This window comes from Misgurnus anguillicaudatus, chromosome 2 (assembly GCF_027580225.2).
Source record: "Misgurnus anguillicaudatus chromosome 2, ASM2758022v2, whole genome shotgun sequence".
Taxonomy (NCBI): Eukaryota; Metazoa; Chordata; class Actinopteri; order Cypriniformes; family Cobitidae; genus Misgurnus; species Misgurnus anguillicaudatus.
This window is the reverse complement of record NC_073338.2, coordinates 50520767-50546797: the sequence shown is the minus strand read 5'-3', so window position 1 is coordinate 50546797 and position 26031 is coordinate 50520767. Positions and strand designations below refer to the sequence as shown.

The 26031-nt window shown below is 41.9% G+C and overlaps 2 protein-coding genes across 2 annotated transcripts in view; both read left to right on the top strand.

The window, feature by feature from the left end:
• The window catches only part of LOC141349067 (tripartite motif-containing protein 16-like protein), a 267698-nt gene extending 242207 nt beyond the window's left edge, over positions 1–25491 (top strand). Inside the window, exons 4-6 of the mRNA XM_073857421.1 lie at positions 10047–10200; positions 10352–10408; positions 24952–25491. Of these exons, the coding sequence (XP_073713522.1) occupies positions 10047–10200; positions 10352–10408; positions 24952–25487 (747 nt within the window). The 3' untranslated portion in view covers positions 25488–25491. The remainder of the gene's footprint in view (positions 1–10046; positions 10201–10351; positions 10409–24951) is intronic.
• On the top strand, positions 7041–7913 carry LOC141366186 (E3 ubiquitin/ISG15 ligase TRIM25-like). Its single transcript, XM_073871672.1, has 2 exons — positions 7041–7607; positions 7818–7913. Exons 1-2 carry the CDS (start codon positions 7041–7043, stop codon positions 7911–7913), a joined length of 663 nt encoding a protein of 220 aa, XP_073727773.1.
• Positions 25492–26031: the final 540 nt, after the last annotated feature.

Here is a 26031-nt window from a genome sequence, read left to right as displayed (position 1 = left end):
AAAGGCAACATCTATGGACACGATGTCCGCGAACAAGCTAAAAATCAAGAGTCCAACTAAAATAAACACTGATCACCACAATGATGACTTTACATAAAACAAAGGCAACATCTATGGACACGATGTCCGCGAACAAGCTAAAAATCAAGAGTCCGACTAAAATAAACACTGATCACCACAATGATGACTTTACATAAAACAAAGGCAACATCTATGGACACGATGTCCGCGAACAAGCTAAAAATCAAGAGTCCAACTAAAATAAACACTGATCACCACAATGATGACTTTACATAAAACAAAGGCAACATCTATGGACACGATGTCCGCGAACAAGCTAAAAATCAAGAGTCCAACTAAAACAAACACTGAATACTGACGACTTTACATAAAACAAAGGCAACATCTATGGACACGATGTTCGCGAACAAGCTAAAAATCAAGAGTCTGACTAAAATAAACACTGATCACCATAATGGTGACTTCACATAAAACAAAGCCAACATCTATGGGCATGACGTCAGCGAACAAGCTAAAAATCAAGAGTCCAACTAAAACAAACACTGAATACTGACGACTTTACATAAAACAAAGCCAACATCTATGGGCATGACGTCCGCGAACAAGCTAAAAATCAAGAGTCCAACTAAAATAAACACTGATCACCACAATTATGACTTTACATAAAACAAAGGCAACATCTATGGACACGATGTCCGCGAACAAGCTAAAAATCAAGAGTCCGACTAAAATAAACACTGATCACCATAATGCTGACTTCACATAAAACAAAGCCAACATCTATGGACACGACGTCCACGAACAAGCTAAAAATCAAGAGTCCAACTAAAATAAACACTGATCACCACAATTATGACTTTACATAAAACAAAGGCAACATCTATGGACACGATGTCCGCGAACAAGCTAAAAATCAAGAGTCCAACTAAAACAAACACTGAATACTGACGACTTTACATAAAACAAAGCCAACATCTATGGGCATGACGTCCGCGAACAAGCTAAAAATCAAGAGTCCGACTAAAATAAACACTGATCACCATAATGGTGACTTCACATAAAACAAAGCCAACATCTATGGGCATGACGTCAGCGAACAAGCTAAAAATCAAGAGTCCAACTAAAACAAACACTGAATACTGACGACTTTACATAAAACAAAGCCAACATCTATGGACACGATGTCCGCGAACAAGCTAAAAATCAAGAGTCCGACTAAAATAAACACTGATCACCATAATGCTGACTTCACATAAAACAAAGCCAACATCTATGGGCATGACGTCCACGAACAAGCTAAAAATCAAGAGTCCAACTAAAATAAACACTGATCACAACAATGATGACTTTACATAAAACAAAGGCAACATCTATGGACACGATGTCCGCGAACAAGCTAAAAATCAAGAGTCCGACTAAAATAAACACTGATCACCATAATGCTGACTTCACATAAAACAAAGCCAACATCTATGGCTATGACGTCCGCGAACAAGCTAAAAATCAAGAGTCCAACTAAAATAAACACTGATCACAACAATGATGACTTTACATAAAACAAAGGCAACATCTATGGACACGATGTCCGCGAACAAGCTAAAAATCAAGAGTCCGACTAAAATAAACACTGATCACCATAATGCTGACTTCACATAAAACAAAGCCAACATCTATGGCTATGACGTCCGCGAACAAGCTAAAAATCAAGAGTCCAACTAAAACAAACACTGAATACTGACGACTTTACATAAAACAAAGCCAACATCTATGGACATGACGTCCGCGAACAAGCTAAAAATCAAGAGTCCAACTAAAATAAACACTGATCACCACAATTATGACTTTACATAAAACAAAGGCAACATCTATGGACACGATGTCCGCGAACAAGCTAAAAATCAAGAGTCCGGCTAAAATAAACACTGATCACCATAATGCTGACTTCACATAAAACAAAGCCAACATCTATGGACACGATGTCCGCGAACAAGCTAAAAATCAAGAGTCCAACTAAAATAAACACTGATCACCACAATTATGACTTTACATAAAACAAAGGCAACATCTATGGACACGATGTCCGCGAACAAGCTAAAAATCAAGAGTCCAACTAAAACAAACACTGAATACTGACGACTTTACATAAAACAAAGCCAACATCTATGGGCATGACGTCCGCGAACAAGCTAAAAATCAAGAGTCCGACTAAAATAAACACTGATCACCATAATGGTGACTTCACATAAAACAAAGCCAACATCTATGGGCATGACGTCAGCGAACAAGCTAAAAATCAAGAGTCCAACTAAAACAAACACTGAATACTGACGACTTTACATAAAACAAAGCCAACATCTATGGACACGATGTCCGCGAACAAGCTAAAAATCAAGAGTCCGGCTAAAATAAACACTGATCACCATAATGCTGACTTCACATAAAACAAAGCCAACATCTATGGGCATGACGTCAGCGAACAAGCTAAAAATCAAGAGTCCAACTAAAATAAACACTGATCACCACAATGATGACTTTACATAAAACAAAGGCAACATCTATAGACACGATGTCCGCGAACAAGCTAAAAATCAAGAATCCAACTAAAACAAACCCTGAATACTGACGACTTTACATAAAACAAAGCCAACATCTATGGGCATGACGTCCGCGAACAAGCTAAAAATCAAGAGTCCAACTAAAATAAACACTGATCACCACAATGATGACTTTTCATAAAACAAAGGCAACATCTATGGACACGACGTCCACGAACAAGCTAAAAATCAAGAGTCCGACTAAAATAAACACTGATCACCACAATGATGACTTTACATAAAACAAAGGCAACATCTATGGACACGACGTCCGCGAACAAGCTAAAAATCAAGAGTCCAACTAAAATAAACACTCATCACCATAATGATGACTTTACATAAAACAAAGCTAAAAATTAATAAATAACTACAAATAAGATGTAAGATGTAAAATGCAATTTTAGGTTTCCAACAGAGATGTTGATAGAGAGGATAAAGTCATAGATTGCATTTTCAGTGTTACTTTTTAACTTGGACCTATATAAACACTAAGCAGTGTTAATTAAACACTGGGGGTTTTTCTGTGGCTCCACCAAGAAATGTATTTAATTTTTTTGTAGTTTTTGCTGGTCTTTTCTCTTCTTGTTCATCTTTTCTTTAGTGATTTTGTTTATTAACAGCAGGTGTCTATCATTCATGGTCAATCATCACTTCATTCATCTCTTCATTATCTCATTAACTTCATTGCTTCTTTAACCCAACCACACACATACTTGGCTTTGGTCAGTCCACATTAGCTTCAGTTTCTACATAAGGTTCACGTGGGCTAAGTCTGACGGGGCCAGCATGGAACCCGCGGACAAACCCACTTAGGGCCCATATACTTCAAGAAAACCACCAAGAAGTGTTTGCTGGGTAGTTCATTCTGCATTAATAAATGTTAACAATTACAACTTTTGATTTAAAAAATGTATTACTAAATGCTGAAATGAACATGAACTAATATTAATAAATGCTGTAGAAGTTTTTTTCATTATTAGTTCATGTTAACTGATGCATTAACAAATACAACTTTTTGTAAAGTGTAAGAGGGTGAGATTGTAAGATTTTTCCCTGGAAAAGCTGCCGGCACAAACACATAACATCTGCACAATGCACCTTTATTCTCTCAAAGAATAATCCACTGCTTTAGAAGAATGCTTTGCATTTTATGCAAATGCTTTTTGTTTAAAACATATAAATATAAAATATTTACATGTGTATGGAAATCAGTTCTTGTTTATCATACAAACACTGAGTGCTTCTCATTTAAGAATGTATGCATTGTTTTCTTTTCCTGCATCCTATCTCCTAATAACATTGAAGATGCAAGGGATGTAAATGTGGATGAAGAGGTTTTGTAATATCATTTGTGAAGAAAAAAAACCCATCAAGTGATGTTTGTGTGTAGGCTCAGTTGTATTGTTTCTCTGTGCAACATTGAATATGTTGTGTTATTAAGGTAAGTTTATTAATAAGGACATCAGTCTTATACACTTTTAAAGTTCATTTGAAATGTATGGTTAATTTAACCACATGGGTACATTGTCAGAAAAAAAGTACAAAACTGTACCTTTTCTCTTACCCTAGGTTCAGTTTACAAGTATAAAAAAACACAATACAAAGTTGTACCTTATGATCAACAAGCTCGATCCCACGCACACACGCGCACGCACACACACCGGCGCTAAAGCATCAACGCGCCGATTACACACAGATGACATATATAAAACCATGTTTCCTTTGTCCTTTGCATAATCTATGTGCAGTATAGAGTTCACAAGAATTTGTCATAGCACTCATGCATGTAGCCTATGTACTGTATATGCATATTCAGTATTTTCACTATAATTAGAAGTGCAAGGGAGGAATATTTAATTTTCAGTGTATTATCAGTTTTTGACAGTGCTAAACAAAATATTGTAAGTACATCTGGAGGTAAAAAGATAAGCTTGTTACTGTAAAGAAAAAAATATTGTGCACCCTGTCTCTGTTTTGTGGTAAAATGAAAGTTAATATCAACATCTGAAAGGATTAAATACTGTTGCAGAGAAGACTTTTTGCTATAAACAGGTAAGGCATCTGATGTCCAAACCATCTAACACTATTATTATTATTCAAAAGAGATGGCAATAACCAAAACTACGGATTGCAGCTTTAAAATAAACTCCAAAGCCCTTTTCAGATGGTAATTGTTTCTTCTGGGGACAGAAGGTATTTTCAACATTTAGAGAGAGAGAGAGAGATAGAAAAATATTGACAGCACAATTGAGTTTCAATTTCATCAAACCACCATCATTGTGACAATTTTAACGTGTTATAATAAATGATCTATAGTATTTTGAGCTAAAACTTTACATACAAACTGGGGACACTTATTTTACATCTTTAAAAAGTCTTATGAAATATCCCCTCAAACAGCGGCCTTTATAACAGCCATCTGGGTGTGGATTATAAACGCTGGGGATTTTGCTTAAGAGATTTATTCATAAAAGAGTGAACAGTGTGAATCAAGGAGGGAATTTATTTGACCATTTAAGATAAAACCAGATCTTAGGTTAAAGTCATAGGACATGCGTCATTCACCAGCACCCAACCACTGTACTAGGAGTATCGTCTCCCAATGACCCTGTGTTGCCCTCTGCAGTCCAATCCACACTGATTCATTGTACCCAACATTAGCTGTATTTACACTAGGCGAGAAATCCAAAACATAACAATAAAATAAAAACACAAATGCAAATCTAAAAACAAAATGCAAAGTAAAAAAACAACAACTACAAGTAAGAAAACACAACGGTCCGTGTACATTGCTTTCATTAATTTTTTGATTCACATTTAAAAAACAAAATATGAATTATGATGTTTTTATTTCTTTTTGGTTTCAACATTGAAAGCAGAAAAAATGCTAACTAAATGCAGAAACTTTGTAGGATTATGCACTGTTTCATTCGAAAATCACTGTAAAAAAATCCTTAGAAATTGCAGCTGGGTTGCCGGTAATTTACCGTAAATTTAAATTTATGTTATTTACTGGCAACATTTTGTTCAAAGTTAAATGAACATTTAAAGCAACACTATGTATTTTTTTTACCTTTAAATAATGTCTCTAAAATTATTTCAGTGATAGAACAACTCTTAACTGGACAAATTGTACTGTTGCTGCAACCTGAGCAGCCTCCTAGCTGCTACAAGCACACTCTGAAAGTGGCGGTGGAGGGTAGAGCACACAGCCCCGCCCCTTCCCTGCATGCAGAAGAGTGTCTGATACCAGGCACTGTTGCACTTTACAACCACATGGGGGAGCTGTAAGTCATTTTTACATGAAAACTACATAGTGTTGCTTTAACATTTACAAGTCTTTGTCTTTACCGAGTAAAAAAAAAAAACAGCATCAGGCAAAACATTCTGGGAAACAAAATCTGAAACAAAAACAGAAAAAGGTTGATGATGATTTCTGGTTCCCAGAATGCTTTGCATGAGGCTGTTATTGTATAGTTTTATTCTGTAAAAATAAAGACTTGTTAATATTTAAAATGTATTTAACTTTGAACAAACTCTTGCCAGTAAATAATATAAATTTAAATCTACGGTAAATTACCGGCAACCCAGCTGCAATAACATTGTAATTTCTACGGAATTTTTTTACAATGAATCATGAACATATTAACATATTTACAGTATAAGACAGTTTATCTTATTTTTTATTCAGTGTACATAAGAGTTGCCAATACAGTTTTGTGGGTAGATGCTAAGAGACATTTATTTATATTTTACCTGTTTGCAAACTTTTTTCTTTGATGGCATATTTTTTTACCTTTTTGACCATACACCTTGTAAAGCTCCCCACTGTAAAGCTTTTACCCCCTGTATAGCTTCTCTAAATAAGATGGATATGAGTCCTATTGTCACTCCCAGCAGCAGACAAATGTGAAAACGGCATAAACTTTTAGATGCCATTTTCTCCACTTTTTTGGAGTGCCTACCTTCAAATGGCCACAACTTCTCCAAATATGTGTTACACATTGTTGGAAAGCTTGGAGACTAAACTTTCAGGATATGTGAATAACTCAAAATGCCCCAGATCCGACTTGTGTCCCTACTTTCTGTGATTTGTCACATTTTTGCTCAGGCCTACAAAGTGGCACATTTAACATAGTATAATAAATTATCTATAGATATATGTCTAAAAATCTCATAATATTACCACTTTAAATATAGATAAGACACCACATATGCGAATCAATTTCTCTATTCATGTCTCTTGCACAGAACAAAAAAATGTTCAACACCCAGAGAAACCTGAAACCATAGTGTTGACCTGTTGTGTAAAGAGACACACCTGTTTTGCACACGTCTCCTAAAGAAATAACCAAGAAACAATTTCATTTTCGAGAGAAAACGAAACAATATAGAGCTGTTGTATATCTGTGTAGATGCATTGAAATGGCAGAAGCGAGTATTTCAGGGTCTCAGGATCAGTTCATCTGTTCAATCTGTCTGGATTTACTGAAGGATCCAGTGACCATTCCCTGTGGACACAGTTACTGTATGAGCTGTATTACAAACTGCTGGAATCAAGATGATCAGAAGAGAAACTACAGCTGCCCTCAGTGCAGACAGACCTTCAATACAAGACCTGATTTAAATAAAAATGTGGTGCTTGCTGAGACTTTGGAGAATCTAAAGACCACCAAGGTTTGTAGTGGATCTAAAGATGTGGGGTGTGACATTTGTACTGGAAGAAAACGCAAAGCTATCAAGTCCTGTCTGGTGTGTCTTGAATCTTACTGTCAAACTCACTTTGAACAACATGAAGCTTTTCACCCCAGTAAGCGGCACAAATTCACTGATGCCACTAGAAGACTTCAGGAGATGATCTGCTCTCAACATGACAAACTCCTCGAGGTTTTTTGTCGCACTGATCAGCGATGTATTTGTTTGCTTTGTTTGGTAGATGAACATAAAAATCACGACACCGTATCAGCTGCAGCAGAGAGAACTGAGAAACAGGTATGAACAAATGAACAAATATATGAAATATAAATATAAAGCAGAAGTGAAGCGACTGCTTAGTGCCGCGTGGCCACATGAGGGCGCACAAGAGCAGAAGAAATGACCGCTTGACTGTAAAACAGAAATTAGTTTAGAAGATTACTCACTCAAACCTTGACCAACCTCAACCTGACCAGTTGAGTTATCTGTTATGAATCTGTTGAACAGAGATTACTGGAGGACAAGCAGAGAAAACTCCATCAGAGAATCCAGGAGAAAGAGAAGAAGCTTCAGGATCTAAGATGTATGTGTCACGACTGGTAACAGGAGTGAGGACGCAAGTGCTGGGTTCACCATGAAATAAATAACATTTATTAACAGAACGGAAATAAAACAACAGGCGGGTAAACATAGGAACATCCAACAGACGGAACACACATGAACGTAATGACAATGACAATCTACCGGCAACCGGTGTGACAGAAACAAGGCATATAAATACAAAGTCAATTAAACATAAGACAGGTGTGGTGTATTGGCTTAATGAGTCAATGAGAGTCCAGGTGAGATGGATCAGTGCAATACACAAAACATGACACGGACTAGCCGTGACATAACCCCTCCCTCTACGAGTGGCTACCAGACACTCAAATAAACACAAAACAAAAACAAAGTCTGGTAGCAAGAGTCCAAGGGAGGGGTGGAGGGCTTGGGGACCCTGGCGAAGCCGGCAGCCGCCGGGACGAGACCAACAGGAACGGTTGGCCGGACTGCGCCAGGAGAACCGGAGCGATCGCTCCGAGAACCGAGGCAGACGAATTACCCCCCTCCTGGGAATCGTCGACGATCAGCTGCCCCCGGAAGTCATCTCCCATCCCCTCGCGGAAACGGAGACCCTCTCTTGGTAGCCACCCCGGGGAAATGATCGGGCGTGGTCCGTTCCGGATCCCCCTGCGAGCAGGATGGTGGTCCTCCGAGGGACCGTCGACGACAACTCAACCGTTGGGGGACCGCCTGGGCCGATCCTCCTCCCGCATGCTCGCGGGAGCGAGCGATCGCTCACGGTGGTCCCCAAGAGACATCGGGGCTGATGGGGAATACACCCCGATGTCACTACTCCCCCTCGACGAAACTCCTGGGGGAGCCGCCCTCCGTGAACCCGCTGCGTCCAGTCTGGCCGGATCATTCTGTCACGACTGGTAACAGGAGTGAGGACGCAAGTGCTGGGTTCACCATGAAATAAATAACATTTATTAACAAAACGGAAATAAAACAACAGGCGGGTAAACACAGGAACATCCAACAGACGGAACAGACATGAACGTAATGACAATGACAATCTACCGGCAACCGGTGTGACAGAAACAAGGCATATAAATACAAAGACAATTAAACATAAGACAGGTGTGGTGTATTGGCTTAATGAGTCAATGAGAGTCCAGGTGAGATGGATCAGTGCAATACACAAAACATGACACGGACTAGCCGTGACAGTATGTAAACATACATTACAATAAATACATCTTGACTTTAATCTGATAGGATTGAGTTTTATTCATGGAAAATCAGGTCATAATAAAAATATTGATTTGACTTTGATTGTATTTGTACTGGTTATTCTGGTTAGACATTAAAGTTATTATTTTTTAAAGAGGTCATATCTTGAAAATCTGACTTTTTTCATGTTTAAGTGCTATGATTGGGTCCCCAGTGCTTTTATCAACCTAGAAAATGTAAAAAATAACAACCCAGTAACTTAGTTTTGGTAAACTATTTTCTGCAAACATGAAACTTGAAAAATTAGGTCATTGAAATTTGGCTTCCCTTGTGATGTCATAAGGGGATCTTATTATAATAATACCACCCCTTAATCTGTACTATCCAACCACAGCACTTCCATTTAGTGCAGATATCAGCTCATTTGCATTTTTGCTCACATCTACAAAGTGGAAATTTTTACTTGTTATAATAAATAACCTATATGAGATTTTGAGCTACAACTTTACATGTGTACTCTGGAGACACCAAAGATTTATTTTACATCTTAAAAAAGTCTTGTGAAATGTCCACTTTAAATGTAAGTAAATATCATATTCACATATATAGATGACCAAAAAACACTAAACTTTGTAAATGTTTTATCAATATCCTTCAGCACTGCAGTGAGCACCAACAATAAATAAATATAAACACTATAGACTGGTATAAAACCATGAGTTTATATAGTTTTTTTAAAGGCTTTTGTACTGTTGGCTTTGAAATCATTGACACATTTCATTTGTAGTTTTCCTGCAACTCAGTTACTACTTGATTTAAAACATACCAGAGATTTATCAAATTACATTGCTGTTAAATTATATTTTCTGAATGGTTCGCTATAATAAAATAAATGAGTACAAATCTGATTGTTGTGTATTGTAGGTTTGATGTTTTTGTCATTGTGTTGTGTTCATGTAGAGTTTTAAGTCTCTCTCTTCATCTCCTGGATCTTCAGACAACATCACTGTCTCTTCTCGTCTCTCTTTTGATGATATGAGGAAATTTGTCTCTAAACTGAAAGAAAAGATGGAGGATTTCTGTAAAGAAGAGATTGAAAAGATATCTGAGAAAGGTAAAGAAACATCTCAAACTAAGACTGTGATTTACTCTCAGAAATGAGTCTTACAGTAACATCAAATATAACAGAAGAAATACAGAGCAGATTAAAATGATGATGATTTTATGAGAGATTTAATCTGATGATGTCACTTTATTTTCTTTAGTTTCATTCACTGAAATTATTCTCAATGAACCCAAGATCAGAGAGGAGTTCCTAAAGTGTAAGACATTTTATTATTATTTTTTCTTATTCATTACATTGAGATCATATAATACACTATAACACATTATCTGATAATATTCACTACAAATAGACTCTTCAAATGAAAAGTTTATGTGCCACCATATTGTCCACCATTATTGTAGTTCTTTATGTAAGGGTTGCGGCATCAAGAAACATCAACATGGGTGTGTGATCTACATCAATCTTTAGGTCCGTGTCAAAGTACATAACGTTACATTTATCAAACACTTTCATCTAAAGTGACTTATAAAAGTGATGAACACAACAAACACAGATCCACATGAATGTCAGGACTCTCATTGATCAGTGTAATGTTCACCGTCCTGACTTCATCTGACTTCACACGTACATCAATAAACCTTCATGATGACTCTGATGATGCTTCACTGCTTGTTCTTGTTTGCATCACTTTTGTCCGCTTCAAAGCACTGCATACCTGAAACACCACACAAGTGTAACACACTTGAAGGAAATAGCAAGCGTGTGATTTGGTTGGGTTCTTTTATTCAGCCAGCATCATTTGCTACAGCTCCGTATCACACAGTACAACAAAACATAACACTGGCAGTCTCATCAACCACTCTCACTCTTCGGGTTTTTCCCCGGGGATTTTCTCTGGCTTACTGCCACATACTGGACAACAATCGCATTGCTGCATACTACAAATATACATGCATGTGCTGAATAATTAACTAACCAATTTTTAATCAAATAACTATCAAATAGAAATGACAAAACTATTATGGGGGGGTCTAACTTTTAACTACAAATTATATTTAATAGTTTTTCCCACATTCTCCCCCACAAAACAGAATGTAGTCCCGACATTCTCAGAATACATTACTGGGTCTCCAGCCTTAAATCATTTCTGTGGTAGGAGTCAGTGATACAATAGTTTCAGTACTCGTGCTATATAGTCACTCAACACACAACATATATCTCCTTTTCATGCAGTGTGTTTGCAGCAGACATCATTGTGCACCATGATTTTCCACCACCATCACTGTTAATCAACAGGAATCTGTACTGTCACTGAAGGAATTTAACCTTGCACCATAGAAGCAATTTACTTTGTGTTTCCTACCAGAATGTTATGGCTACTTTCCTCTTTAAACAAAACATAAAAAAATATAAACTTAATCTTATTTAGATCTCAATTTAACTGTGTTAGCAGTTGATCTAGAACTTCTAATTTAACGTTTTAGTATTTTAACTAGAACTCAGTACTGTGATTTAAATCAATTTACCCTTCTACAATACTAGGCTGACCTAGAGTATGGTAAGTAAACATTTTCTTTTGTTTTCTATTTCTCAAAGGATATACTCTCTTGTAGACAGGTTGTGAAGGAGCTTCCCCATCACTTTCTCCAGCATCATCAGTTTCTCCAGCCTCTCCTCCAGATGATGACACATCATCTTCTACCTGTTCTGCTCCTTGTTCATGTTCCATTTCTGGTTCTGCATCGTTCAGCATCATTGTGTCTTCTGAATGAGGTTCTGGACGTTTTGACTGTAGACCATTTCGGACGCCCCGACTCGCCTCGTTGACTGGCACTCCAACCAGGCATCTCCAATCATCATCACTCTCTGAACTGTCATAGAATGTTTGCTTTTTCTGTGTCAAAGTTTTTCCAGCTTTTTCTCTTGTTTTGTTTTCTTTTTCAGGTCTTCCAGGTAGGTATTCTTTCTCTACAGGTAAGAAGTCACATGGTAACAATAGGTTCCTGTGTAATATTCTTGTTTTCCCTTTCCCATGTACAGGTCGAACTTCATATACTGGACTATCCTGGTACTTCCTCTTGGTAACGACATAAACTTGTTCTTCCCAAAAGGACCGAAGCTTTCCAGGTCCACCTTTTTCCTTGAAATTCCGAACAAGTACTCTGTTTCCAGGGATTAGTTCAGCTCCATGTACTTTCTTATCATACAGAGCTTTACCTCTTTTCTTCTTTTTGTGTGACACGTCTGAGGCTAACTTGTACGCTTCTGTCATTCTCTTCCTCCAGTTCTCTGCATAGTTGTGGTAAGAGGAACCCTGGTCTTTTGCTGGTACACCGAACATGATATCAATAGGCAGTCTGGGAGTACGTCCGAACAGGAGATAATAGGGCGCAAACCCCGTCGCCTCACTTTTCGTACAGTTGTACGCATTCACAACTTTTGCGAGTGATGTTTTCCAGTCGGCTTTGGCGGCTTCTGGTAAGGTCCTTAGCATTGCTAACAATGTTCGATTGAACCGCTCGACTTGACCGTTCCCCTGTGGGTGATACGGTGTCGTATGGGAGCCTTGCACACCACTGTACTCTTGCAGCTTTGCAAACAGCTTGTTATCAAACTCCCGGCCTTGGTCATGATGCAGTTTTGTCGGGAACCCAAATTTCAAAACAAAGTCCCCGAACACCTTCTCAGCTGCCGTCTTGGCACTCTTGTTTCTGCATGCATACGCCTGCGCGAAGCGCGTAAAGTGATCCATCACCACTAAGATGTATTCATAACCCCCCTTACACTTCTCTAAATGCAAAAAGTCAATAGAGACCAGCTCAAAGGGGTAAGTGGTGGTGATGTTTATCAAAGGAGCTCGGGTCACTTTGTTTGGACGCTTGCTTCTCAAGCAACTACAGACGTGTGTGACAAAGTGTTCCACTTCCTTTTGCATGTGGGGCCAATAAAACCTATCTCTCATCAGGTTTAGCACCCTTTCGGTTCCCAGGTGCCCCATGTCTTTGTGCAACTCCTTATAAACAAGTTCATGGTATCTCCTAGGCAGTACCAGCTGATGACGAGTTGCTGTTTCCCGAAACAGGAGACCATGCTCATCCAGGTATAGTTTTTCTCGTTCCCTCATTAGTCCCCGACTTCTGTTCTTAGGCCACTTGTTCGATCTGAGGCATGCTAAAACTTCTCTGATTTCAGGGTCTTCTTCCTGGGCTTTTCTTAGTGCGTCCTTGGGGATCTCTACAACTGAAGTGAACAGTTCCTCCTCCTGTTCTTCTGACAATGCAGTTTCAATTGTAAGTGGACACAACCATGGCCCTCTCTCCTGACTCTGTACCACCGCTGACTGAGATATGCTGACGATGGTTTCAGGGTGCACTTCTTCTGAACAGGTGCCCATGTACTGTTCCATGTGCAGCGGCATACGCGACAAGCCATCCGCGTCCCCATTTGACTTTCCTGGACGGTATTTGATGGTGAATCGAAAATCAGCTAGTTCTGACACCCATCTGTACGTTGTGGCATTTAACTTAGCTGTTGACATCACATACGTGAGAGGGTTATTATCCGTATACACGGTGAATGATGGTGCATGGAAGAGATAGTCCCTAAACCGCTCACATATGGCCCACTTCATGGCCAGAAACTCCAACTTTCCTGAGTGAAGATGGTAATTTTTCTCAGGAGGGGTCAGGGTTCTTGACGCGTACGCTATTACTACTAACTTGCCTTTTTGCCTTTGATAGAGCACCGCACCAAGGCCTTCCTGTGAAGCGTCGCAATGAAGTACAAAGGGTTCATCCAGGTATCCCAGCACCGGTGGATTAGATAAGTAGTCAATTAACTCACAGAGGACTTTTTGATGTTCATCTGTCCATGTAACTGGATGTGACGACGCAAACTGTCCTTGGCTCTTTTTCCCCTTTCCTTTCCGCATCATTTGTCCTTTGGGTGTCTTCTTTTCAGCGAGCAGCAGATAAAGGGGTGCGGCCTTGCGGGAAAAGTTTTCGATGTATGACCGGTAGTAGGAGAGAAATCCTAATAACTTTCTCACATCACCAACTGTTTTTGGGGTTCTTTCCTTTAGTGCTTGGACAGGAGCGATGTCAGCCGGGTCCATCGTGTAGCCATCTTTGGTCACCAGCCTCCCTAGGAATCGTACCTGATTTCGGAACACTTCACATTTTCGAGGCGTTAACTTGACACCATGATTCTGATAACACTGCAGCACTTTTCTAATGTCTCGAAGATGATCCTCAAATGTTTTTGAATGGACTAAGTTATCATCTAAATATGGTTGACATACCTCATCACGCAGTTCCCTCAGGCAGTCCTCCATGCTCCTTTGGAACTCGGCGGGAGCATTTGATAATCCGAAGGGGACCCTCACCCATTCATATAGCCCCCACGGTGTTATGAACGCAGTGAGAGGCCGGCTGGATTCCTCTACAAACCCTTGGTGATAGGCTTTGCCTTGATCAAGGACTGAGAACCAGGCGTTGCCAGCCAAGCTGTCGAGCATGTCCTGTATGCGGGGAATAGGGTGTCTATCTGGAATGGATTTTTTATTCAACTCCCGATAGTCACAGCAGAGGCGGAGGCTTCCGTCTTTCTTACGCACACAGACCACCGGTGAAGAATACGGTGACTTGGATTTAGTAATCCACCCCTTGTTCAACAGATCCTCCAGGTATTCTTTGACCTCTCGGCGCAGTGGCTTAGGGACAGACATGTACGTGTGCTTCACAAATGTGGTGTCATTGAGTCGAATTTTTAGCTGGAGAGATGGAATACATCCTACATCGCTGTCATCACGAGAAAAAGCGCCACTCTCCTCTCTTAGAAGCTGCTTCACTTTCTGCTGCTGTTCAGGTGTTAGGTGATCAACGCATACAGGAGGGTCCCAAAGGTTTTCTTTTTGAACTGTTAATGTTGTATTTACGCTTTCTGTAGGTTGGCTAACTCGTTCACTGTCTTTAAAGAACAGGCTTTGGGTGGTGTGTGTCACAGTTGAGCATGCATTCTCTTTCTGGGCTGTTACCGGTCTCATCTCAGCAGGGTAGATGGCTTTTACTCGCTGTATGTGGCCCAGAGCTGCTCGTGGAGGCAGTTTGATGTCATGAGTAGTTTCATTGATCACAGGAATACAGATACGTGAACAGGTCCCTCTCTGGAGGCGGACAATGTTTTCCTCCACCCTCAATCCTTCTGGCCACTTCGCACACTCATCCGGTACAAAAAGAGCATCTTGTTCAGATAACAAAGGGCCCGTTTTAATGCAACATTTGACTGCTCTGACCTGTTTGGCTGGAATTTTCGTTACTGACCTTCCTACTTTTGCTATTCCATCGCTGAACCCTTTGTCTTGGCTTTTCACTAAGTTCAGCAAAACCTCTGCTTTCTTGCAATCACAGGACAGTGCAGTACTCATGGCTTTGGTCTTTATATTAGTAGGTCGCTCTACACCACTGTTCAACAAGTACTCGATGACATTGTATCCAATGATGGGCTCCTCAGCCATCTCATCATCACCACATACCAATACCGGTACCTCCAATTCCAACGGTGTGGCTTTGTCTGTTCCCAGCTTGAACGTCACTTCAACCCAGCTTTCGAATGGGATCACTGTTTGATTCACTGCTCGACCAGTAAGTGTTCCAGGACCTAGGATCTCTTCGAGACTGCGTAGTTTTGTGTGTGGGAGGTGTTCTTTTCTCCACTTTTCATTCATGAGACAGACTTGTGAGCCGGTATCCCATAGCGCTTTCGTCGCTACACCATCAAAGAAACAATTCACCATACATTTCTCTCCAATCAAATTCAATAACAGTGCATTGTGCTTGGTGGCCAGCAGATTTGTAGTTATGGATTTGATATGCTGCAGGGGGCTCTCCTTTCGCTTTGCTGCTTCCTGAGCTTCCAGCTGCTTAATAGTGTCAAACAGGATTTCACATTGATGTTCTGACCCTGGTAATGATGTTGTGTGAGTTGTTACTGCCATACTGCTTGCTGAGTGTCCTCTTTCTGTTCTTCCTGCAGGTGGTCCCCTGCACCCTCTGGAGAGATGTCCGCTTTGGCCACATTTGAAACAATGATCACATTGGTCACCTTTGCCTTGTTCTTGACACCCACGGCATCCACGCTTTCTTTCTCGAGGCTGCACAGGACGGTAAGTACTCATCACTCTCCTCATTTCTCCGATCTCCTCCCTCAGCTGTTTGACGACCTCATAGAGCTCAGAGTCTTTCTTCTCCATGGTCTGTGGGGTTTTCAAAGCTTTTACTTGTGTGTGTGTGGATTCCTTTCCCCCAACAGCATGACCTGTTCTCTCTTGACTGTGATGTGGTGCTGCTGGAACTTCAGTGATTTTTGTTTCTTTAATGTTGGCATTTTTCTTGAACTTTTGCTGTCGTTCCCACTCAAGACTCGCAGCTTCGTTCATTGCTGTGATGAGAACCTCATCTGTGGTTGTAGGATTATCAAGGCAGGTTTTAAGCTGATACTTAATGTGGTCATTTAATAATCCTGTTCCTAGTGCGCGCAAGAATCTTCTCTGTATGAGATCGCGGCTGTACGGTTCTTCTCCATCCGGTTCTCGAACAGCGGCTAAAAGTCTTTCCTTCAACTCAATGGCACGAAATAGGAAGTTTTGTGGTGACTCGCGACCCTCTTGAGTGATGTTTATCAGCCGATGATACAGATCTGTGGAGCTTTCTTCTTTATAATGGCCTTTTAAAATTGTGCGTAGCTGAGAAAGGGTTAAATCTGTCTTGATCTCCAGCATATCACGCAAGCTCATACCTGGACTGATTGCTCTTATCACCACATCAATTATCTCTGACTCTCTGTGTCCCTTGTTCACTCCAGCTTCAATTTGGTGCATCAAGTTGTTGTATGACAGTTTATCCTTCTGACCTCTCTCTCCAATTTGGCCATTTATCTTAAAATCACGCCGGATGGTGACTTCAGGAACTGCATGATGATGGGAAAACACAGGGGGACTTGACACATCAGGAACTTTCAAACTCAGGCGTTGGATTTCGTTTTTTAGCACATTTGTTGACAATTCAAACTGATGCTGCAATTGTGTGTACTGTCTCTTTAAATGCGCGAGCTCCGCGGAATTACCGTCGGCGTCACCATCTTGTGCAGCGCGTCATTACGTTGTGCTATTCCGTTAGAAAACGCCAACAAATCCTCCAAATATTTACAGGCTACATCATCATCTTCTGTCTCTATAACACTTTCTACTGATTCACTTATTAATCTGATCAGCGAGTGCCGTTTGGCATGTCCCTTCACAGACAATTTTGCATACACACACACCTCGTTCAGCTGATCGAGCCGCAACCGGAGCAGCGCGGCGCCCAGCTGATCTTGCAGTTGCTCCGTGTCCATCCTCAGCGTCCTCGTAGACAACTCACTCAAAACGGCACCGCTGATCCCATCCCTCGTCGCCAGTATTTTGTAACACACTTGAAAGAAATAGCAAGCGTGTGATTTGGTTGGGTTCTTTTATTCAGCCAGCATCATTTGCTACAGCTCCGTATCACACAGTACAACAAAACATAACACTGCCAGTCTCATCAACCACTCTCACTCTTCGGGTTTTTCCCAGGGGATTTTCTCTGGCTTACTGCCACACACTGGACAACAATCGCATTGCTGCATACTACAAATATACATGCATGTGCTGAATAATTAACTAACCAATTTTTAATCAAATAACTATCAAATAGAAATGACAAAACTATTATGGGGGGGTCTAACTTTTAACTACAAATTATATTTAATAGTTTTTCCCACACAAGTCTTGATGTTTTGTGATCCAGTCCTCTATCATCACTATTTTCCTCTTGTCAGAGTCGTTCAGATCTTTCCCACACAGCAAAAGGACTCCGTGGCGGATCAGCCGCGGAGGTATCGCGGCTTCCGGAACGGACCCGCGAAACGGACCCGTGTCGGCGTCCACTTGCGCGCAGTGGCGGCTCTGCAATGAAGGCGGAGCGCGGACCCGCCGTGGATCCGTTCCGCATCCGTGGCGCAAATTGATTCATATATCCGCCGCGGACCCGCAACTGACTCATTAAAAGTCTGACTCAAGCTCCGGGACGAATCCGCAATGGATGCAGACCGGAGCTACTGACTTCGGAGCAGTTCTGTTACGGATCCGCCCCGGAGCTTATTGCTATCACCCCGGATTTCCACCGACTGCGGAGCTGCTGCAGATCGGCTCCGCTGCGTTACGGCTCCGCACTCCGCCGTCCGCCAATACCCACCGGATCCGTATTTGTTGCAGAGCGGCTGCATGCTGAAGTGACGAGGACCCGTGAGTTCTCGCAAATTCACATGAAGACCGCGCGATATCTAGTTCTGTCTCCGCCCATTATGACGTTGAATTATGACGTTATTACAAACCAGCCCAGATCACAACACGAGATCTCGCGAATTCAGGTATGATCACGCGATAAAGTCATGGCTCCGCCCTGCGGAGCTGTCCGGCATCCGTCAAAAATAGAAGCTCTGCGTATTTGTGCCGGAGGGCTGCGGATGGCCGGAGCTGTGACGAATTCGGAACGCAGACAGTGGAAATACACACATTGAATTGAATGCAAACCGATTGACTCCGCCGCCGTTCCGCAGTCGGTGGAAATTGAGGGTCATGACCGGGTTCGTTTTGGACCCGTTTATCTCACTTTCAAATTCAAAATCCCTTCTGTTCTTACTGTAGGATAAAATAGGATAAACTAAAGGATAAAACCAAAACTATCACTAGGCCTGGCCACTGCAGCAATACAGAACCTTAAATCTGCATTGCCTTGTATTTTTACCCTAACAATATTGTAAATAGGCCTAACAGAAAAGTTTCACTAAAAGATATCAATTTAATTTAAAAAAGTAATTAATACTCAATGGAAATATAAAATTGCCATTTACATTTATGGACAGTTATTGTTGTGAATGAGACACCTGCTCCGCCTCCCGATCACCACCAGGGGGAGCCATCCCCTGAATATTAGCGTTGGTCAAACTACACTACCCACAAACCCACATACCAGGACTGATTGCCTGCCACCTGATCCAAATCAAAGACTGCCTATTTAAGCCAGACTCAAATGCCACCTCAATGCGAAGTCTTGATTTGCTCTGTCTGTCATCTCTGAGCGTTTACCCTGTCTGTGTTTATTTGGTTACCGGTTTTGATCTGTTATTTGTTATTACGATTACTTGCTGCCTGCCCTGACCTTTTGGATTGTTTATTGACTACGAGACTGCCTTATCTATATTGTGGTGTATGCTGGTGTTGATATTCTGCCTGTTTGACAACGAGAGTAATAAAGCCTGCAAATGGATCTTCCATCTCAAGGTGCTTCATTACAGAAGACTTCGCCGCAGAGTGATCCAGCGGCCATCTCTCAGCTCTCAGTCGAGCTCATTACTCAAGCTCAGCAACTTGCAGGACACCAGGAACAACTCGCACGTCTCACCAATCTCACGGGTGAACTTGTCACGGCCGTACAGGCTCTACGAGGATTAGCCGCGGCGGCTAACGCTGCACCAACCACGCCGCCACCTCCCGCGAGCCCCGCGGTGTATCCAGCTGCCAATCCACGATTAGCATTCCCCGACAAGTTCAACGGAGATCCAGCGAAATGTAAGGGATTTCTGATGCAATGCTAACTCTTTGTTACACAGCAGCCAGCTTTGTACCCCACCGAAGCTAGTCGGATAGCTTTTGTATGCACGCTGCTCACGGGCAGGGCATTGGAATGGGCCACAGCGGTCTGGAAGGAGGACGGCACCGCTTTTCCCTCATTTGATAATTTCCTGAACCAGTTTCGACAAGTGTTTCAACATACTGCAGGAGGAGAGAGCGCAGAGGAGCGTTTACTGAACATCGTCCAAGGTAACCAATCAGCTGCTGAATACGCCTTAACTTTCCGCACACTTGCTGCTCAGGCCGGCTGGGATGACAAACCGCTAAAGTTAATTTACCGACGAGGATTAAATTATGAGCTACAGTCGGAACTGGCCTGCCGCGACGAGGGAAGAGAATTAGCAGATTTCATTGAACTCTCTATCCAGATCGACAATCTGATCCGAGCTCGCCGCGCACCCTCTCAAGTACATCAACCTGAACTCGCTGAACCCATGCAACTGGGCTTCACTCGCCTCACTCCAGAAGAGAGGGAACGTCGGATTCACCACCAACTATGCCTGTACTGCGGTAAACCCGGCCATTTACTATCATCTTGTCCCACTCGACCTCCCAACCGAAGAAATACCCTGGTGAGTTCAAACATTTTCTCACCTCACTCTAATAATAACATCCAGATTGAAGTTCAGTTAAAGATGCTAGGAAGAGTGATTCATACGCTAGCCCTCATTGATTCAGAAGCAGCAGGGAACTTTGTGTCTGAGGGTTTTGTTCGCCTAAATGCCATCCCTTTAATAAAGTGTCCCTCTCGTTTGGCAGTGGAGGCGATAGATGGAAGACCTCTCGGAGATGGAGAGATCAAATTTTTCACACTGCTCAATCATCTCTCCAGCTCAACGCCACCATTACCACACCCGAATCTCCCAGAATCCCCGGGTTACCAGAGGTTTATTCAGATCTCGCGGAGGCGTTCAGCAAGGAAGGGGCATCAGAATTACCACCTCATCGCCCCAGTGACTGTAGCATCGAGTTGCTACCTAACGCTACGCCCCCTAAAGGCAGGATTTTCCCTCTCTCTCAACCCGAATCTGAAGCCATGAAGAAATACATCAACGAAGAACTGGCCAAGGGCTTCATTCGTCACTCAGTTTCACCCGCTTCATCAGGGTTCTTCTTTGTTAAGAAAAAAGATGGGAGTCTACGACCCTGCATTGACTACTGTGCCCTGAACGAAGTAATTGTCAAATTTCGCTACCCCCTACCTCTGGTCCCGTCAGCCTTGGAACAACTCCGAAAAGCCAGGTTCTTCACCAAGCTGGATCTTCGCAGCGCTTACAATCTCATCCGCATTAGGGAGGGTGATGAGTGGAAGACCGCCTTTTCTACCCAGTCTGGTCACTATGAATATTTGGTGATGCCCTTCGGCCTTTCTGTCAGTCCGTCTGTGTTCCAGTCCTTCATTAATGATGTATTCCGGGATATGCTCGATCGCTGGGTGATAGTATACATCGATGACATTCTCATACATTCAGAATCACTCGAAGAACACATCCAGCATGTACGTGCAGTGTTGAAACATTTAATCCAGTTCAAGCTCTACGCCAAAGTCGAAAAATGTGAGTTCCATAGCACCTCAACATCCTTCCTGGGCTACATCATTTCAGCCGAAGGGGTCGCTATGGACGAGTCTAAAGTGCAAGCTGTAATCAACTGGCCACAACCCACTACCATTAAAGAACTCCAACGCTTCCTAGGATTCGCCAACTTCTATCGACGATTCATTCGCAACTTCAGCATTACTGCAGCACCTTTAACAGCCATGACTAAGAAGGCTCCCGCTCGTCTCACCTGGTCTCCCGAGGCAGTCACCGCTTTCCAACGGCTCAAGGTATGCTTCTCCACGGCACCCATTCTTCATCACCCTGACCCTGCTGTACCCTTTCTCGTTGAGGTGGATGCCTCTAACACTGGACTGGGAGCTGTACTGTCACAACGACAGGGTCCTGCCCAAAAGATGTACCCATGCGCCTACTATTTCCTTAAGCTTAACTCCACTGAATGAAATTATGATGTGGGCGACCGCGAACTCCTCGCGATGAAATCGGCATTCGAGGAGTGGCGCCATTGGCTGGAGGGTTCGCAGCATCCATTCACCGTCCTAACCGACCACAGAAACTTGGAATATCTTCGTTCAGCCAAGCGTATGAATCACCGACAGGCACGATGGGCCATGTTCTTCACCCGATTCAATTTCACTGTGACTTATCACCCAGGTACGAAGAACACTAAAGCTGACGCTCTCTCACGCTTGTACCCAGACTCCAGCGCATGCTCCTCTGATGAAACTATCCTACCAGACACCATTATCATGGCTCCAGTTCAGTGGGATCTTATGACTGAAATCGACCAGGCTAACACGCTCTCTCCTCCTCCTGATGGCTGTCCACCCAACAAGACTTTCGTACCCGAGGACCTTTGTTCCAGATTACTCACCCACATTCATGCATTCCCCAGCTCCGGGCATCCAGGCATTACTGCTACAATCAACCTTGTTCAGAACAAGTTTTGGTGGCCTTCTATGTCAGCCGATATCACCACATTTGTCAGAAATTGCTCCGTATGTAACATCACAAAAGCCTCTCACCTACTCCCTGCTGGCCTCTTACAACCTCTGCCCATTCCACAACAGCCCTGGTCCCACATTGCCATAGACTTTGTTACCAATCTGCCTGTCTCCAACAACAACACAGTAATTCTCACGGTCGTCGACCGTTTTTCTAAAGCCTGTCGCCTCATTCCCCTACCTAAGCTACCTACAGCATTTGAAGCAACAGAGAGCCTGTGTAACTACGTGTTCAGATTCTACGGTCTGCCTGAAGATATTGTATCTGATAGAGGTCCCCAATTTACATCACGCGTATGGTCAGCCTTCTTTAAACTCCTCAATGTAAACATCAGCCTCACTTCTGGGTACCATCCACAGGCTAACGGTCAGACAGAGCGTCTTAACCAAGAAATCACTCGCTTCCTACGTTCCTACTGTCATCAGAACCAGGCGGATTGGAGTCGTTACCTGATGTGGGCAGAGTACGCCCAAAACTCCCTCATAAAGCCAGCCACTGGTGTCACTCCCTTTAAATGTATCCTCGGATACCAACCTCCTCTCTTCCCATGGACGGGCCAACCCTCAGAACTACCTGCTGGCGATGATTGGTTCCACAGAAGCGAGGAGACGTGGAACGAGGCACATCACCATCTGCAAAGAGCTATTAGAAGGCAGAAACTCCAAGCTGATCGTCTCCGCAGAGCTCATCCTGACTACCAACCTGGGCAATGGGTCTGGCTCTCCACTCGAGATATCCGCCTTCGACTTCCCTGCAAAAAACTCTGTTGTGGGGGCTCTGTTGTGAATGAGACACCTGCTCTGCCTCCCGATCACCACCAGAGGGAGCCATCCCCTGAATATTAGCGTTGGTCAAACTACACTACCCACAAACCCACATACCAGGACTGATTGCCTGCCACCTGATCCAAATCAAAAACTGCCTATTTAAGCCAGACTCAAATGCCACCTCAATGCGAAGTCTTGATTTGCTCTGTCTGTCATTTCTGAGCGTTTACCCTGTCTGTGTTTATTTGGTTACCGGTTTTGATCTGTTATTTGTTATTACGATTACTTGCTGCCTGCCCTGACCTTTTGGATTGTTTATTGACTACGAGACTGCCTTATCTATATTGTGGTGTATGCTGGTGTTGATATTCTGCCTGTCTGACAACGAGAGTAATAAAGCCTGCAAATGGATCTTCCATCTCAAGGTGCTTCATTACAGATATAGCATATTCTGTTTTTGTTAAAAAATAATATTTTTCTGGTCAAAACCTAATTTAGTGCTTTATAGGCCCAGGTCAATGCAAACATAAAATACTTGATCTATTAGGCTACAACTTCAATGAAATGCTGCACTATGCACAGCTAACACATCTGACAATGAATAACTGGAGAAAGACAAGTTGTTCAACAAAAATGTTTTTTTATTATTTAATAATTTCTCCCATTACACGTCTCCTCGTTGCCCGAGCTGTTGCCAGGTTGAACACAGCACCTGTAATGAAACAGACAGATGTTTATGGTATGTAGCATCCAAAGTCAAGTATGCTTATCATAGTAACGCCACCGATTCACCGAATGAAGTAAAAGTACAGTTTTTTCACTAGAAATGTACTTGAGTAAATGTATCCTTACAATCACTTTAAAAGTACCCAAAACTGTAAATGGAATTCGTTACACACCTCTGGTTAAATCACAGACGCTCAAAATAACAGACGAGAAGATTGTCTTTACCAACCACATTCGCTCTGACTGACACCTGCATTCATTTATTGACCTAATTAGTCACTGATTAGGTCACATGGCATCTTGCAGTGTGACCGTGAGTCTGAACCGAGTCAAACAATGACTAAATTGCCAAAGATTAATTTTCATTATAAAGAAGATGGCAGATACACTACACCAAAATTGCCAACATGTAAACTTGATAATGCACAGCTAGGGCTAAACCATTATCCACGAGTGAACATGCTAAAGTTTTTCCAATCATTAGTATACAGGATGATTAAAAAACAATGTTTACTGCCACAATTATATCAATAAATCAGTACTTACTCAAAGGGTTCAGCTGAACCGTGTCCCAGCAAGAAAGTCTCGATTGACAGGTGTGCATCGTTTAACCGTTCAGTAAAGGCACGTCCGAGGATCCGACATGGGTCCGTTCAGGATCCGCTGTTTGACAGTAGAATTTACCGCGCTGCCGGAGGTGGAGCTGATCCTCTGCGCGGCTCCAAAACGAATGTGACAGCCACGCGGGTTTGGCGACTTGAACGCGGATCCGCATAGGAGTCTCCTGCTGTGTGGGTTTCTTCTTCTAACAGATGAAACTGAAGAACTGACTGTTGACTTGTTGTCTAATATATCTGACTGTAATAATATAATCAATATTCACTTCATCTCTTTAAATGATCGGTGTATAGATACTATCCTGACCTTTACACTCATATTAACAAATAAATGGTCATAAAAAACATGATTTTATGCAAACAGATATTATAAAATACTGTCAATTAAAATATGATGTATTTATCTTCCTCAGATTTCAGTCTCTTCTCTCTGGATCCAAACACAGCACATAGACATATCTGTCTGTCTGAGAAGAACAGAGCGGCTACTCGCACTTCCACAGATCAGCAGTATCCTGATCATCCAGACAGATTTGATCATTGGTTTCAGGTGTTGTGTAAAGAGAGTTTGTGTGGACGCTGTTACTGGGAGATTGAGTTGAGTGGGAGTAATGGTGTGTATATATCAGTGTCATATAAGAGCATCAGCAGGAAGGGAGAGGGTTATGAGTGTGCGTTTGGAGGTAATGATCAGTCCTGGAGTTTGTTCTGTTCTCCATCTGAATGTTTATTCTGGCACAATAAGATAAAGACAAATTTCCCAGTAGTCTCCAGTTCTTGTAGAATAGGAGTTTATGTGGATCACAGTGCAGGATCTCTGTCCTTCTACAGCGTCTCTGACACAATGACCCTCATCCACAGAGTCAACACTACATTCACTAAACCTCTCTATCCTGGGTTTAGGTTGGGTAAGATCTCAACATTGAAACTGTGTCATCTAACATTATAAATGATAAATGTTCAGTAATATATATATTCATTCATTCATTCATTCATTCATTCATTTAATATCACTCGAGTAGGAGTGTGATATAGCTCTATATCATCACGGCTGTGATTAGGTCAGAGGCACGAGGCCGCAGGTGATTGTATTTATTAGATTCTCATACAGACAAACATTACAGGAAATATTCATTATTAAATTAACTCAGAGAGCGATATAACTTTTATACAACACTTCTATACAACTAGAAAACAACAACAGAGTGTTTTTAAAAGACTCTTTGTTGGGGAACTACTTTTTTATGCCATGGATTTGAAGGCCAGAATGACAGGTAACCCTTTTGGCTGTTTGTTTTGTATGTCGCAACTCAATAGACAAAATAGCAGTTTATTAATATTACCGTTTCTTGGTCACAAAGTGTAGTTTTGAGATTAATTCAGCTGAGAATATATATGTATAATATTCAAATCTGCAGTTGATTAGTAAAGATTTGAATATTTGCTTAGAAAGATTCGCACGCGGCCATCAGTGTTCGGCTTCCCAGCTGACC